Consider the following 16,883-nt stretch of genomic DNA (forward strand, 5'->3'; position numbering starts at 1 on the left):
GAACAAGAGATTTATTTTTGATGCAGGTGGGGGGGGGGGGGGGTTAAGCGTCTGCGACGTTAATATTAGTTATTATATAATATTTTTTTAAGTTTAGGTTCTATGTCAAGTTTAGTATAATTTTCAACTAAATCAAAGATGTAGACATAGATTTCATCGAAATCGGTTCAGCGTTTATTGAATCCCCATACAAATTTCCTCCTCCCTTTTCACACCCTTAAGGGATGATTACTTATTGAGATTAAAAGTATGCTATGTTATTCCCTGGGACTCAAACTATCTCTGTACCTAAATTTTAACTACATTGGTTTAGCAGTTTATGCGTGAAGAGGAATTTAAAAAAAAGTATTTTTTTCATATTTTATGTGTTTTTTCTTCGGAGTGGTGTCATTATGATATCAGAAATGAATTCGGCACCCCCGATTTATACGGAAACGATACCAAACTTGACCTAGTAGCTTAAATGATACAGATATCAAGATCAAGTTGAGAGCCCCCACCCTAAAAATTTACATCAAAAATCTCGGTGGCTCCACTTCTTAAATCCATCCCTGGGTCCTAAGGACCAATCCTGCCAAAGGAAATCTCTTGTTCATGCAACGCCGTATACAGGGTGATTCATGAGACGTGAGCAGGACTAATCCTGCACACTCAGTAACTGATAATTGATCGATCACCGTCGTATTTAGGTGAAACAATCACACTTTTTTCTATTTTTTTACTTTTTAGCGAAGTCAAATTTGATTCTCTACAATCATGGTCACCCTACAAGACCTAATTAATAAACATAAAACCTCTTTAACCGTAATGACAGCATTATGATTACGAAGAAAATAAACTGTCAGACTTGAGTGAGATACGAGTTATCAAAAGTAACCAGACCGTGATGACATTCAATTTGACACAGAATATCGGTAGTTTAGTATTCTAATTGTAGGGTGACCATGCATGTCGTAAATAAATTAATAACTTTCTTATTTCAACACGACTAGAAAATTAACGTTAACCTCACTAATACTGATACGAAACAGTTGCTTATAATTTACGAACTGCGCAGTGTTAGTCCTGCTCACGTCTCCTGAATCACCCTGTATAAATAAGCTCCAGCGCCATCCGCTATGTGGGATTAAACTCTTAAGACTAAAACGATCCCACGGCTCAGACTCATGTTTCTGATGTTGATATAAACTATACGACAAGAATCAAAATGCATCTCAAATACCAATTTAGATCTGGGTTGACATAACATCGGTGGTGAATTTGATAACTATAATTCATTTCGGGTATAGTCGCGGACGGTCCACAACGCAAAATAACTATAGTGTAATATTTTGCCTATATCGCTTTTAGTCTACATCGCGAACAGTCTAGAACGCAAAATGATCAGTTTTTTGTATCACACAGGTAGGTTAGCTTCATTAGTTATCTTCAAATGGCCGAAGGCCAAACCGCAAAGAATAGGAGGACCGCGCTGCGGGGCTCCGTCGCCATCGCTAACGTAAAGATAAAACGACGAAAAATGATGTAGGCATTTTGCGTTCCGTTCGCGATGTAGACTAAGAGCGATATAGGCAAAATGTTACACTAGTCATTTTGCGTTCTAGACCGTCTGCGAATAACCCTCATTACGGACGCTAGTGAAATAGTTGAAATAGTTGAATAAAAATGTTATCAGTGGTAGGTTAAAGTCGAGCATTCGTAAATGATATAAATTATTTTTAAAATAGAAAACGTATCTACTATTGCTTTAAAAATGAAGCGCGAAGTTTTACTGATGGTTTTAATTTCGTACGCCGTGGCGCAGCTTATTCTCAGACCGTAAGTTTTTAATGCATTTTATTATACACACTACACACGTATTTATGTACAATAACAAAAGTAGTACCTAGTAGTAGTAGTAGTAATCACTTTATTGTACACAACAGAGGTTTACATAATATTTACAGATATAAAGGTACAAAGGCGAACTTCTCTTCCAGCTAACCTTCTAAGCTTTCTAGCTTTTAAGTATTTGATTCATAAGTATTTAGTATCAGTAGGAAGCCTTTGTTGACCTTATTCGTCACAATTGTGGTCCTTAGGAAAAATATTTTTGTCGAGTGGTCCCTTAAAACTTTAAAAGTTAACCACTGGTTTGAACTATTAGGTACTGTACCTACATGTTCAGAAACTGGTAAACTTTATACTTTTCTAACGTTGAAAATCTCATGAAAAATCCGGATTAAATCAAAATTGACCGTTGAAAAAAATATTGCCTGTGCCCATTCCTGCAGGCCTAGCACAGGACCGGCGCAACTGTATCTCGCCAGCGAGAAAGAGAGCCTATTACTAAGACTCCACTGTCCGTCTGTCTGTCACCCAGGCTGTAACAACAAATAAGTAGGTAGGTACTAAAAAGTCCGAATCGCACTTGTCCTTATCGCAATCAAGCTTTTCAATCTCGTACCTTACTTAGGCAACTCAGCAAGCTTCGTTGCCTAAACACGCGCGGTACTTGACTGAAAAGCTCTTTAATTATATCATGATTGTATAAAATACTATTTTACTTTAGGGCGGCCGCCAGTTACTGGCGAATTACCCTATAAGTAATAAATAAATAAACCGGACAATTGCGACTCGGACCTTTTAGTACGAGTGCCTACTTATTTGTTTGTTATAGCGGAAACAGAAATACATCATCTGTCAAAATTTCATGCTCGGTTCGTACCTACAGCCAGAGGAGTCTTAGGCCCTATTACCGTTTTTACTCTTTGGATACGGAACCTTAAAAATCGCGCTTTAAATTTTGCTAAATCCTTTCAGAATTAAAGTAATTACCGTGGAAAGCCTGGCAGACCTGCGCGCTAGACTAAAAGGCGCTGGCGACAAGCTGGTGGTGATCGGGTTCCTGCCAAGAGCGTGTCCGCACAGCGTGAGGATCACTCCACAGTACGAGAAACTGGCGCTGAAGTATGCTCACTTTATCGTGTTTTTGAGGGTAAGTTGTTACTAATAAAAATGATGATGCTTTCGTTCATTTATTTCAGGCAGTGGCGTCTAGCTACGCTAGATACGCGTGGATGCATGGGGCCTTCGCCCTCGGCCTCGCACTTAGTAATATTCCAAAGTAATAAAAAGGTTGGCTTCGGGGCCTCGCGAAGCCAACCTTTTTATTACTTTGGAATATTACTAAGTGCGAGGCCGAGGGCGAAGGCCCCATGCATCCACGCGTATCTAGCGTAGCTAGACGCCACTGCCTGAAATAAATGAACGAAAGCATCATCAAAGAAGTATAAGTCTTCGGGGCCTCGCGAAGCCAACCTTTTTATTACTTTGGAAAAACACGTGGAAAAGGGCCTCGCAGATGTGGTTTTCGCCCACGGCTAGATTGATTCACGCTACGCCAGTGATTTCAGTAACAAAATACAAATATAACATAACAGTAAACCTTAAGTAAATCTTGTCTGTCTGTCTGTGGCATAGCTTTATATAAATATCTACATAAGTCAGTTTATTTTATGTAAAAGCGAATTTCCTTGAGGTGGTTATTAGCTATGTTTGATAAAAATCGATTGAGCAGTTTGAAGAGCATCACCTCTTTTAAGGCATTGGCATCATGAAATGGATTTTTTGGCGGCGAGCGTCTGTGAGGAATGTTATGAATGTGAAGGAAGCGAAAGAGGTATGTCAGGATTGTAGCAAGTGGAAATCCGTGGTCTCTGTCTACCCCTCCGGGAAATAGGCGTGATTATATGTATGTGATTGTATCTACAGCGTAGGGGGTTTAAGTTTTTTTTTAGTAGTTATGGTACACCTTGTAAGTACAATTATTTTCGGCAGGTGTATGAAGACCACGATGACATCTACAGCGAGTATAACATAAAGGCTGTCCCAACGTTCATCTTCATTAGGAAGTCTGAGCAACTGACCAAGCGCACACTAAGCAACATCGATGATATTGTGGTAGCTAACTGAACTTCCCATACTTATTTAAAATTTATATCCGGCCACAAGGCCCATGGCCCATATGTGTTGGCCGTACGTTAATTGCAATTGACCATTATCCATTACAAATTGAACCGTAAACGGTAACGGACGATTAAAGTTGACGGTTCAACTTATACTGGTTAATGGTCAAGAATTTTCAATTGCATTAACGTTTCGGCCAACACTGGCCATATTACAAATACCTTACAGACTATATTGATTTGAAAGGGACGACACTGCAGTATTGCCACTTTTTAATTTCTACTTTTATGTCAGACTATAACATAGGTACATATTTTAATTTATAAACTTAAATTAACTGCGACTAAACGGCGTGGCTCCGTTCAATCGGCTGCTCTTGTGTCGGATTCGGCAGTTTGCCCCAGAACCTCCGAAACCCTTCGGTCAGAAGTCGGCCGATGGTTCCCTGCAGCGGTCGCGGCACGCGCACCACAAAAGAGTTGAAGTGCACGTAGTACCTATAGTGCGTTTTTTTTAGCTTTAGAAAGAACTTGGAAGAAGGTAAGCGATCTTGACATGTCTTTTAATTGAAAAACGCTTTAGGAGCATTCCATGAAATTGTCTACCGTTGTCCCGTACAAACGCGAAGTTTCTGAAGATTTAAAGGTATAAGAGATTCCTTTTCTATGACAAATGGTCAAAAATATGCACTGAAAAATAATCGCCTACTTTAAATGCCGACAAAAAAGTCGCAACACAGGAAATAAAATGCGTTTGTACGGGACAGACCGTGGAATGCTCCTTTATAAAAATCAATTACTATTACTTATGAAAGCAGAAGAATAATGATCGTATTAGATTCATAATTGTTATACATTTGCCGTAACTTATTTTTAAAATGTGTTTTTCATATAAAAGACACACCAAGATTGTTTAGCTTATTTCTAATGCTAAAAAACGAACTATAGTATTGCAACGAGATAAGAGCCTAGCCAGACGGCCTACCGAGAACCACGTTCGACGGTTGCCTCCCTGTCACACTTTCGTACGAATTTACAAGTGCGACAGAGAAACAACACGTCGAACGTGGTTCGCGGTACGTCCTCAGGATGACTATCGTGGATAGAAAACGCCCATCGATTCTAAATAATATATGGAAATAGTCACGTCACTTTTCGTAGCACTAGCATCTGAGCTGCTACCGCGAAAACCGAAATTCGCAAATTGCGGGGATCTTTCTCTTTTACTCCAACGAAGGCGTAATTAGAGTGACAGAGAAGAATCCCCGCAATTTTTGAAAACAACTTAATCTGTTCTAATATTTACTTCTACGGGTTATCCGCAGATGGTCTAGAACGCAAAATGACTAGTGTGTTGTTTTACCCAAATCGCAATTAGTCTACATCGCAAACGGTGTAGAACGCAAAATGGCCGAATTATTTTTTCCGTTTTATCTTAACTTTACAGCGATGTAGACGGAGCCCCGCTTCCGCGGGGATTCTATTCTTTGCTGTTTGGCCTTCGGCCATTTGAAGATACCTAACGAACCTAACCTACCTATGTAAAATGTGGTGATATAAAAAGTGGGCATTTTGCGTTCTAGACCGTTTGCGATGTAGACTAATTGCGATTTAGGCAAAACAACACACTAGTGAGTTTGCGTTCTAGACCATCTGCGGATAACCCACTTCTAAATAATAGGTACCGTAAAATGGGGTGAGTTGGGTGAAATTTGACTTTCAAACCTCGATAAAATGTTATTTTTACATGTGTATCTAATAAGTGGTTCCGACGTTTGTATTTTATTTTGGGTAGTTCTATTTCATAACTTTGACGATAAAGAGGAAAACCCACCTCACCCCGTAGTGCCTCATATTAGGGGTGAGAGGGTTTTTCATACAAAGGTGATTTTGGAAGATTGTTGGATCGATTTTTTTTATTATGCGTATTACTATAGCCCCATTTTAAATTGGAATACATTATTTTTGTAGCAGTAGCCTTAAAATCCCTTCTCACCCCCCTCTCAAACCTTCTCTCCCCATTTATAACCCAACTCTCCCCGCGAAACCTACTCACCCCGTTTTACGGTACTTAGTACATTATAATCTGTCAATTTGCTCGTTTTGCAGACCATAATAGAGTCGGTGAAGGTAGAAGATTCACTACTTAACACTCTGAATACAACACAGACTTTGGACCCTGGGTAAGGTCTTTTCCATCTTTTAATTAACCATATGGTAGGGCCATCATCATCATCTCAGCCATAAGACGTCCACTGCTGAACATAGGCCTCCCCCTTTTGGGGGGTGAATGCCATAATCGCCACGCTTGGCAGGCGGGTTGGCGATCGCAGTCGAGTACACCGAATTTGAGGGACGCTGCTGCCCGTCCACCGGTGGTCTCGGACGTAGTTTATCAACTATTTTTTTGCAAATATTTACTCTCTGGTATCAGTGGCTCTCAAACCTTTTATTTGGTCTCTATATATGAAAGTATATATACGTATCTCTATATATACGTATCGATAACGCCTGGAAGAGCTTCTGGTCCATGAAGGCGCTATTGAAGGTGACCTTCCCCTGTGTCTCAAGCGCAAACTCATCGACATGTGTATCCTGCCTTTTTTTTTTTTTTTTTTAAGAGGGGAAATGCTTTACGCATACCACCCCGGCGCGGGGACGGGCCGGGATGGTTATGTGGGACTCCCTGTTGTGGGCTAATGAGACCCCAGGTTTACCCACTAAAACCCCTCTGTTGCCGCCTCGCTGCTATACGGCGAGGTCCCAGGAACGCCGAAGTACTCTTCCGCAACCTCGCCAGCAGCCGTCCGGACTCGGACCCGACTCTAGGGGAAATCACCCCTTCACCTCAGTGGGCGCGTTGCTTACACATCGCGCCCGCCCACGCAGGGACCTTTGTGCGGGCGACAGACGTCCCCGAGCCTGCCGCCCACAAGTGCCCTTATGGGGGTAACCGGCGGTCGTATGCCAACCGCCGCCGCCCCACGCGCTTGCGGCGCATTGGCTGAGAGGCGGGATCTTCCTCCCTGCCACGCTCCGCTGCCTCCTTCTGCACCATCACATCCTCGCAGAAGGAGGCCACCGCCTTCCATCGACTCTCCCCACCAAGCATGGCCTTTACTACCGCCGGCAAGGAAAGGTCTCTCCCCACTACGGCCACGAGTGCGGCCCTCTGATCCGCCCACGCTGGGCAAATGGCCAGCGTGTGCAGCGCCGTGTCTTCGGCATGTGTATCCTGCCTATCCTAACCTATGGTGCTCAGACATGGTCATTGACTGAGGCGTTGAAGTCCAAACTCAAGGTTTGCCAGCGAGCGATGGAGCGCAGTAACTATACTGGGTGTTCGCAGGACTGATAGAATCAGAAACACGGAACTGCGCTCCAGAACTAGAGTCGTAGATGTAGGTGTCGAGACCGCTAAGCTTAAGTGGGACTGGGCTGGACATGTCTGCCGCATGCACCCTGAAAGGTGGGCCAAAATGGTTACGGAGTGGGACCCACGGAACACCATAGATGGTGCTAGCCGGAGTGCTGGCAGACCGAAAAGGAGATGGCGGGACGACTTGGACGTATTTTGTCCGGATTGGCGGGAAACTACAAAAGACAGGGTTGAGTGGAGGAAGCGAGGGGAGGCCTTTGCCCAACAGAGGGACACTTAACCAGGCTAACAAAAAAAAAAAAAAAAAATGAAAGTTGCTAGAGACCTCATACTATTGTCACTGTGACACAAATTAAAACTTTCGGCTTGTATTTCAGACAGGCGAACATAATCCATACGATTTAGGTAATTAGGACCAACAGCAGGTAGCTTTAAAAACCGGGCAAGTGTGAGTCGCACTCGCCCACCGAGGGTTCCGAGGCAGGTGTTGTGCCTGGGGGACCGAAGTCCAATGAGATGAGAATTCGTTAGGATTTTTCTAACATTGCAAGCGACATTCGGAACTCCGTAAGCGCGATGTAGGGAATGTATGGCACTGCATATACTTGCATTATTTGTAGTGGCTACACTAACGCCATCTGTCAAAATATTGTGGCACGACGTTAACTGACAGAGGATAAGGGCTTGTGCACAAATCACGCGAGGTTCGATGGGGGGAGGGGGTCACGAAAAACTCACGATAGATCACGTTGGGGGAGTGGGGTATAAGGAAACCTCACGTGTATTTTTCTACAGTAAACGAAACGAAGAAAAAAAACCAACCACATGAGTAGATACTTTTTCTCGGTTTCGTTAAGCATAAATCTTCACTCTGCACTTCAAAATAGCGAGTCTATTTAACGAAAATAGGAAAATAATCAATATTTTCTAAATACAACACTATTTATCTTAAAATTAGGTAAATGAAAAAAAATTCAAAAAAATACACGTGAGGTTGCGTGGGGCGAGGGGTGGTAGCAAAAAACCTCACCAAATATCACCAAGGAGGAGGGGGGGTTAAAAAGTAGCCGAAAATACCTCGCGTGATTTGTGCACAACCCCTAGGATTGCGCGTTGGAGGGTCTGCCATCTTGTGGCCTGAATCGGAAACATAATCATGTACAGTCTCACAACACGGGATTGTTATGTCAATTAGGGTTCTTGCTAAATTGGAAATTGTTTAGAGTAAGTATTGACCAACCAATTTAGCTAGGACCCTAAATGGCGCAACAATAGCGGAGCGTTGCCAAAACAAGTGCTGCCATCTACTGCTGGTGCATAATAGGTTCTGCCATCTTGTGGGCTCGCGCCGAAATTCTGACGGCACCGGTGCTGCCCTCTATAGTTCAAGAACGCTCCCTGTACGATACGCCACAATGTCGAAGGTAATTTATAAGTAAATCTCCAAATCACAAAGGATTGCCATCGCTATACAGCGCGGGAATGCTGCCTGCGCGATGGGCACCTTGCCGAGGGGCCTAGGCTTAGAAGGTAGGTTTTAGGGATTTTTATTTTTTTGTTAGGTTTAGTTTTAGTTAATTTATTTTATAAGGCACTTGTATTAAGTTTGTTATATCATTTAGGTAATTAAATATCCCTAAAGAAAAAAAAAGTAAATCTGTGTTGCAGGGGCGTATTATACGACATCGAATGCCATGACGACATGAAAGGGCGGCTCACAGAAGCGAAGGACAAGCTCGTGGTGTTAGCGTTTCTGCCAAGCTACTGCGCTCACAGCTATATGATGATTCCAGAGGTGCAGCAGCTTGCCAAGACGTATGCTAAGACGACCTCGTTCCTTAGGGTCGGTAACTTATCCCACTTGCACCATTCCCTACCCTGGGGTTAACCGGTTAAACCTCAGGGTGTTACCATGGCAGAAAATAAATAATAGAACGTCTATTATGACAGATATGACCGCTAGGTGGCGCAAGCACAAGTAGGCGTCCATTCCGTAGCGGTGCGCGGCAACTAGAAGGCTAGACACCAAAATTGGTGTGGGCCGCATGTACTTGTAGCGACGCGACGAAATCGCGGAGTGAGCGACGCCTGTGGCCCATTTTATAAAGCTACAAGTTACAATTTACAAGCGGAAGTCTCTTTCTAACCCTATGTGTTAGAACGAGACTTCCGCTTGTAAATTGTAATTTGTAGCTTTATAAAATAGGCCACTGGCCATGGTTATCAGTATAATTTGACACTGGGTTAACGGTTTAACCCCGGGTTAGTGGGATAAATATGTGTGATCTCTACAACTTTTTATCCCCGTGTTAACCCTGCCTGCGAAGCCGATGGTCCTGGGTTCGAATCCCAGTAAGGGCATTTATTTGTGTGATGCACACTAATATTTGTTTATCTATGTAAATAAGTATGTATTTATCTATATAAGTATGTATATTAGAGATGCAACGGATAGTTGTTTAGCCGGATACCGGATATCTGGCCTGGACACTGGCCGAATATCCGGTATCCGGCCGCCGGATATTCGGCCGGCGGAACTATACCTATATTTTGGTTTTTTAGGTGCGCATTCTGCAGGTTTGACCCGTTTCCTAGTAAACGTTCGCGCGGACTCATTTCTAGGTTCGAAATGAGTGCGCGTGCAAGTCAGTGGAATGATTAACTTGTTTTAAAATAATAAACAAGTACGATTATGACCGTGTCTCTTTCTTAAATCCTATTTGTTTACTCCGAAATCAAGCAATATTACTATCCGGTATCCGGCCGGATAGCAGGTCACTATCCGGTATCCGGCCGGATAGTAAAATAATGGTCGGATAGGCCGGATACCGGATAGTAACCGGATATCCGGTGCATCTCTAATGTATATCGTCGCCTAGCACCCATAGTACAAGCTTTGCTTAGTTTGGGGCTAGGTTGATCTGTGTAAGATGTCCCGAATATTTATAATATTATAATTTTTAATAATTTTATAATTCTTTTCTAGATCAAGGAAGAGCATGATGACATATACGAAATATTCGGCATACACACAGTGCCGACATTTATCTTCATGCAGAATAAGAAGAAACTGCTGGTGCGCACCGGGGCCAGCGTCAAACAACTCTCGGTGGGTTCTCGAAAAATAAAAAAAAATATATGAAAATCATCAGCAAATATATCTCTATTTGGAAGAGTATTTTACGATGGCAGATATTTTAGGCGCCTCATCCGCTACTATATATACAGGGTGCTTCCTGTAACAGGAGCAATAAATTAAACTAAAGGCTCTACTCCTCAAACTGACCAACATTTGTTCAGCAACTTTTAAAAATTATTAATCCTTTACACTTCCTCTTTTTTATACAAATAAATATTGCCTTCAATGTACTCTGGCATCAGTGTGTTTGACGTTACTTGTCACGCTTTTAGCATAACAAAATTTGCAATACATTGCGTCTTAGAATAAACTTTAAAGTGTAATAAAAATCAAAACATGAGTTATTTTCAAAAGTTGCTGAACAAATGTTGGTCAGTTTGAGGAGTACAGCTTACAGTTTAACGCATTCACTGCCACCGACGCATATATGCGTCACCGTGACTTTCACTCTGTGCCTTTGACGCACAGACGCGTTCATAATATATATTAACAGCAAAGTGCGGCACCTGGTGAATGTCCAGGAAAAGAGGGTGGAAGTGAATGCGTTAATTTATTGCTCCTGTTACAGAAAACACCCTGTTTATTGATGCTGATTGTACAGGTAGATATTGACAGGTCAAATGATTTTTACGCCTAAGACTCTAATGTTTTAAACAAAAGCCATAGTCGTCGGCCTAAATCGCAAACCTCGTAACTCCTCCGGGGAGTTACGAGGTTTGCGACTATAAGTACCATTGTTACCCAAGGTAGCAATTACTAATTTCCTTGAAATGGAGTTAGGAGGTTTGCGATTTAGGCCGACGCATTGTTTCTTTTGTGTTTTGTTTCTTAGTTTACTCCGAAATCAAGCAATGTTACTATCCGGTATCCGGCCGGATAGTAGGCTACTATCCGGTATCCGGCCGGATATTAAAATCATGGCCGGATAGTAACCGAATATCCAATGCATCTCTACTAAAAATAATTTGAGAAAATGCAAAGATACTATAGTTTGGTTGTCAGATAAAATATTTTCCATCTCGGCTGCAGGACACTCTGGAGGCTGTGCTAAATGGCGACTACACGTCGACGACAACCACTACGCAGGCGCCATCGTAAGTATATTATCACATCACATCCTGGCCCCTATTTCACCAACGTGACAGGTCCGACAATTGTCGACATCACTGTTACTGACGTCACAGGCCCTCATAGGCTCTACGGTAACCGCTTACCATCAGACGGGCGGTGTGGTTGTTTGCCACCAACATGTTAATAAAAAAAACTCCACTATATCGCCATTTAATAAGTACATACTTATTTTGCGAAGCTAATGACAATTGTCACAAGAAATACGACAATTGTAACGAAATTCCGACACAGAACTCATTTGCTGTCATGAATTACCGAAAGTTCTTTGAAATCTTGTGACAATTGTCATCATTATCATCATAAACATCACAAGAGAAGTACCTGTTTTTTGCCGATATAATAAAGTTTTTTTAAATAATACAATGATGGTGACAAACAGGAATACGGCCCGCCCTATGGTAAGCGATAACCGTAGCCTATGGATGCTCCTATTTCACCAAAGTGACAGGTGCGACAATTGGACAAGTCTCATTGTTGCTGACGTCACAGACATCCATGGGCTACGGTTATCGCTTACCATCGGGCGGGCCGTATTCCTGTTTGTCGCCATCATTGTATTATTTAAAGAAAACTTTATTATATCGGCAAAAAACAGGTATTTCTCTTGTGATGTTTATGATGATAATGATGACAATTGTCACAATATTTCAAAGAACTTTCGGTAATTCTTGACAGCAAATGAGTTCTGCGTCGGAATGTCGTGACTCGATTATAGTCGAGTTTTTTTTTAATTAACTTGTTGGTTGCAAACAACCACACCGCCCGTCTGATAGTAAGCGGTTACCGTAGCCTATGGAGGCTTTTGACATCAGTAACAGTGATGTCGACAAATGCGACATTTGTCACGTTGGTGAAATAGGGCCCTGGGGTTACAACCTATGGTCAGGCTTGGCTCACTCCGCGATTTCGTCGCTTTGCTACAGGTAGCTAAATAAAAGTACATCCGTTCGACCCCAATTTTGGGGTTTGCCATAAGCCGCGCGTGGCGCTGTCACCACCTAGCGGCCATATCTGTGCTGATCGTGAGAGACGCGTTTTGTTAGAGAGTGAGTCTTCTATACCTAGTACTATTATTTATTCTGTGCTATGGTTAGAACCGCTTAGATATCAGATCGGACAACGTGAAAACGCTGTAACTTGGCGGCCGACTGCATATTTTTTCCCTTTCTATTCCAGGAGCTACATAATCAGCATAACCAGTCCACAACACCTGAATGAGACGATGTCCAGGGCCGGTAACCAGTTGGTGATCCTGGCGTTCATGACTAAGTGGTGCTCTAAATGTAAGAAAATCGCACCCAAGATCGAGGCCATGGCGGATGAGTATTACGGCTCTGTCATGTTTTTGAAGGTTGGTACTGGTTCTACAGTATGTGTTTGACCATGGGGCTTTAATTCCAGGGCTTGATTTTACTCGCTAAACTGAGTTACTTTTACTATGGGACCACAACCCTAAAATCGGAGATTTTTTTTAGCTTTTCCTTAGAAACGGTCGACATCTGATCAGCCAAAATGTATGAAAAAGTAAAAAAAAATCGGGCTTTCGGGGTTGGTGCCATAATAAAAGTAGCTCAGTTTAGCGAGTAGAATCGAGCCCTGAATTTAAAGCCCCATGGTCAGTAACACCCTGTATATTCTTCATCTTTTAACCTTTTCGACGCCGTGTCAAACACAAAAGCTGTCACTCGGACGCCACGTCACCCAATCGTCAAAACTGAAATAGAACTTTATGCATATGCACGTAGGTCTATGTTGCTCTGTCTGTGACCGACCGGGCTTTGGTGTTGAACCTGCGGTGTGGATATATCGGTCATTGGCGTCTAAAAGGTTAAGAACAAAGACGTGTATCTTTCCGACCTGATTAAACCTAGCTAGAGTGCATATAAGCTAGTTTGCTTACCAGGCTAATATACGAGTATTTCCCACATAGGAACGGCACTTCAAACAAGAATTATATTTTCGATGAGTAAGACTGACATTCAACGAAACGACGAGAAAGCCATCTGGAGAGACCGAACTAAAAAAACTTTTTTTTTTTATTATTATGAATGGGCTTACTCATGGCCACAGACTAGCCGAGGCGTAGACGTGGCCTACGATGGAGCGAGCTCGCCCAGAAGGTGCCTGTTCACTCTTGATTTGAAGGTTGCCGGGTTATAAGAACACGGAAATATAGACGCCGGCAGGGAATTCCATTCCTTGGCAGTGCGCATAAGGAAAGTAGAAGCTGAATACATATTTTCTTAGGACATAATTTATTATTGCATATTAGGGACTATTACTGCAATGTTCTGCCGCCAGAGTGCAGCACTATCACTAATTTGTTTAGTAAACCATAGAGTAACGTATACATACCTACTAGGCCGTAAACAGTTTTTTAACAAGTTTTCACTATGACATTCATGCATCAAAGCGGTTTGCTTACAGGTGGCCTACCGCGAAACGCGAAAACCGAAATTGCTTTATCTGCCTCTTTATCGATCGAATAGGCAAGAGTGATAGAGATGCAGAAACCGAACTTTCGGTTATCCTGTTTCACGGTAGGCCATGTGATTGACCTAGTGACGCCCTCTACGCAGAGTTTTGCGTAATATCCCCTATTAAGCCTTTATAAGGCAGAGGGAATATATTTCCCACCTGATTTTGCACTTTATTTCAAAGTAATAGGGTTCAATTTTGCATAATTTCTGGCACCCTTATGCCTTATAAAGGGTTAAAAATACGACAACGGTTTCACTCACTTGAATTTTTAGTCGCTATTGGCGACATGTTTCGGGCCCGTCGGGGGTCCTTCCTCAGGCTCGAGTGCTCGCGGCGGCTGCAACTCGTGCACTGATCGCGCCGCTCGCCTCGTCGCTCGTTGCGCGCGCGCTGACAGAGCGGGCACTCGAGCCTGAGGAAGGACCCCCGACGGGCCCGAAACATGTCGCCAATAGCGACTAAAAATTCAAGTGAGTGAAACCGTTGTCGTATAAACAATTTAAAATATGTCTCACGAAAGTTTAATATCGGTTAAAAATACCTTTGCTTATTCCCCAGATTGATGACGACGTCAAAACCAAAGAGCTGTACACGAAATACAACATTCAACGAGTGCCGACGTTCGTCTTCGTACGGAACTCGAAGAAGATCAACCAATACGAGGGAACGTGGTACGAGAAAATCAGGACGCGCATAGAATTGCAAGATTTTCTCAATTTCTGATCAAGAACCGAGCGAAAGTGGACTTAATTGTAATGGACCGCGAGCCACGAACAGATTATCATGACCAATCGCCCCCCGGGCGATAACTCGTATATTGGTTAACGGCTATGTATGATGATCTCTCGTGGACGTCAGCTGCCGCTCCGTTGGTGAGTTGAGGAATGGCAGCCACCAAAACATGTAAAAAAATAGAATAAATTTTGTCATCAGCTCTCGTTTGATATCTTGTCAGAAGATACTCGTAGTTTTATTACATGTTGTTATAAACCGCCCGCGGTCTAATAATGTATTTAGTCGTTGAATAAAATTTCTATAAATAAAAGGTTCTGTCGTTTATTTCTGGTGCGACGTAGTGTGGCCTCTCTTTATTTACCGGCCCCTCATTTCTGAGGATCGTGACTCGTCATTTGGTTTTCCACTGTGGGTACCATAACGGACGGGAAAACCTTAACAACTTATATAAATACCTAAACCTTCCTCATAGCGGAGTCAGTTATGAAGTTGACCCAAAAATTTTTTTATTAAGCTATGAGCTTCATCACATATGATCTTTGAGTAATTCTAAGCATTTCAAGCCTGGGAGGCAATAAGGGGAGGGGGGGTACAAAGATGGCCGCCACCCGTCATCATTCAAAAAAATCTGTTCTGGTCCTGGTGGCTACTAGGGCAAGTTTGGTATAATTTTCGTATAAACCGAAGACGTGGAATTCATTGCTGATATTTGTTTTTTTCAGCTTCATAGTAATTTTACAAGAAAAACGTAAAAAGATGAAAATTTAGGATGGAGGTTTTTGCTTTGAGAGCTAATAACTTTTGTATAGTGGCCAAAAATATCATATAAAAAATACTATAATAAAGCGTAATTCATGCAGATTCTAAACATATACACGTTGAGTAATATCCTACTGCAAAAAGATGGTGAAAAAATTATTAAATGACCGCAGCGCGGGTAGTTGGACTTTCGTTTATCTTGCGGACCGTCGTTTATCTTACAAAATGATCGAGTACGAGTATCTACGTAGGTATACTTACTTTGCTAGATTTTATAATGACGAATAAAATACTTTCATCCAGACATAATTCATCATACAGACATAATTTTATGCACTTTAATTTTAATGCACTTGCAACGATTTGAGTGGGGCCTAGTGTTATTTGACCGGTGTTTTCTGTAAGGTGGAGGTAAGTACGTACTTCCCCAGTTGGGCTCTGCTCGGATAGATCTGGAATGACATCCGCTGTGCTGTGCCCTACCACACAAAGCGAGATGACATTCACAGTGCCCATACCTCTCTTTTGAACGTAGTTTAAGGATATACCCGGGTCCAAAATTGGGTCCGAGAAATAACTATTATAAATGAAATTATTCTAATAAAATAGCGCTCTTATTTTTGCTTATAATATTAAAACACTATGAGAGAAATTGTACTACTTAGGAAGAGGCAAAATATTTATTTTCACGATAATTTTCATGCTATAACTCACTTTAAGTAATTTTATAGGTACTTACTTGTTGTTTTTAATAAATAACTTCAACCTGCACATAACATTCAATTTGATTTGATTTGGTTTGATTTTGTTTGATATTTTACATTTAATACCTATTTGCTTCAGTGAAAACTGGTGAAAAATTCTGTGTTTCACTCGGCGGCAAAATTTGTATAACCCTCGTTCTTTGAAACCCTTACAACGCTCAAGATTCCATTTTTCGAACCACTCACTACGCTCGTGGTTCAATTTTTAAATCTTTCGCTTGATCGGATATCAATATTAGCACGAGCGGTTAAACAACAACTTTGCCCCCTTGTAAAACAAATAACTATTATGCGGAGAGCTTACATTTAGAAATCATAACAGCTATGTATATTTGTCATACTAATATAGGTTATGCAAGTATGACTTGGTGACAAACCAACGAAGCCCCGCCTCGCGGGGCTTCTATTTTCTACTCTGAGGGATAAAAGGTAACTAACGAACCTAACCTAACCCAACCTGAAATTGCGGTTGTACATGATCTTATTTGTTAAGCGAGCCGCCCTCCTCTTTAGACATGGGGATACCTGTGTGTATTTTTTTAACCTAT

The 16,883-nt window shown here is 42.0% G+C and overlaps 2 protein-coding genes across 2 annotated transcripts; both read left to right on the forward strand.

The window, feature by feature from the left end:
* The first annotated feature begins 1,753 nt into the window (after positions 1-1,753).
* LOC134675748 (thioredoxin-2-like) lies at positions 1,754-3,954 on the forward strand. The gene is made up of 3 exons (XM_063534058.1): positions 1,754-1,818; positions 2,803-2,977; positions 3,820-3,954. Exons 1-3 carry the CDS (start codon positions 1,754-1,756, stop codon positions 3,952-3,954), a joined length of 375 nt encoding a protein of 124 aa, XP_063390128.1.
* Positions 3,955-6,045: 2,091 nt separating this feature from the next.
* LOC134675904 (uncharacterized) lies at positions 6,046-14,822 on the forward strand. The gene is made up of 6 exons (XM_063534242.1): positions 6,046-6,130; positions 8,995-9,169; positions 10,313-10,435; positions 11,495-11,559; positions 12,773-12,947; positions 14,636-14,822. Exons 2-6 carry the CDS (start codon positions 9,029-9,031, stop codon positions 14,798-14,800), a joined length of 669 nt encoding a protein of 222 aa, XP_063390312.1. The 5' UTR covers positions 6,046-6,130; positions 8,995-9,028; the 3' UTR covers positions 14,801-14,822.
* Positions 14,823-16,883: the final 2,061 nt, after the last annotated feature.

The sequence above is a fragment of the Cydia fagiglandana genome, chromosome 23 (assembly GCF_963556715.1).
Source record: "Cydia fagiglandana chromosome 23, ilCydFagi1.1, whole genome shotgun sequence".
NCBI lineage: Eukaryota > Metazoa > Arthropoda > Insecta > Lepidoptera > Tortricidae > Cydia > Cydia fagiglandana.

Coding starts and splice junctions, on each gene's coding strand:
- LOC134675748 (XM_063534058.1), top strand. CDS start 1,754: ATGAAGCGCGAAGTTTTACTGATGGTTTTAATTTCGTACGCCGTGGCG. Junction 1,819..2,802: donor GCGCAGCTTATTCTCAGACC/GTAAGTTTTTAA, acceptor AAATCCTTTCAG/AATTAAAGTAATTACCGTGG. Junction 2,978..3,819: donor ACTTTATCGTGTTTTTGAGG/GTAAGTTGTTAC, acceptor TATTTTCGGCAG/GTGTATGAAGACCACGATGA.
- LOC134675904 (XM_063534242.1), top strand. CDS start 9,029: ATGAAAGGGCGGCTCACAGAAGCGAAGGACAAGCTCGTGGTGTTAGCG. Junction 11,560..12,772: donor ACCACTACGCAGGCGCCATC/GTAAGTATATTA, acceptor TTTCTATTCCAG/GAGCTACATAATCAGCATAA. Junction 12,948..14,635: donor GCTCTGTCATGTTTTTGAAG/GTTGGTACTGGT, acceptor CTTATTCCCCAG/ATTGATGACGACGTCAAAAC.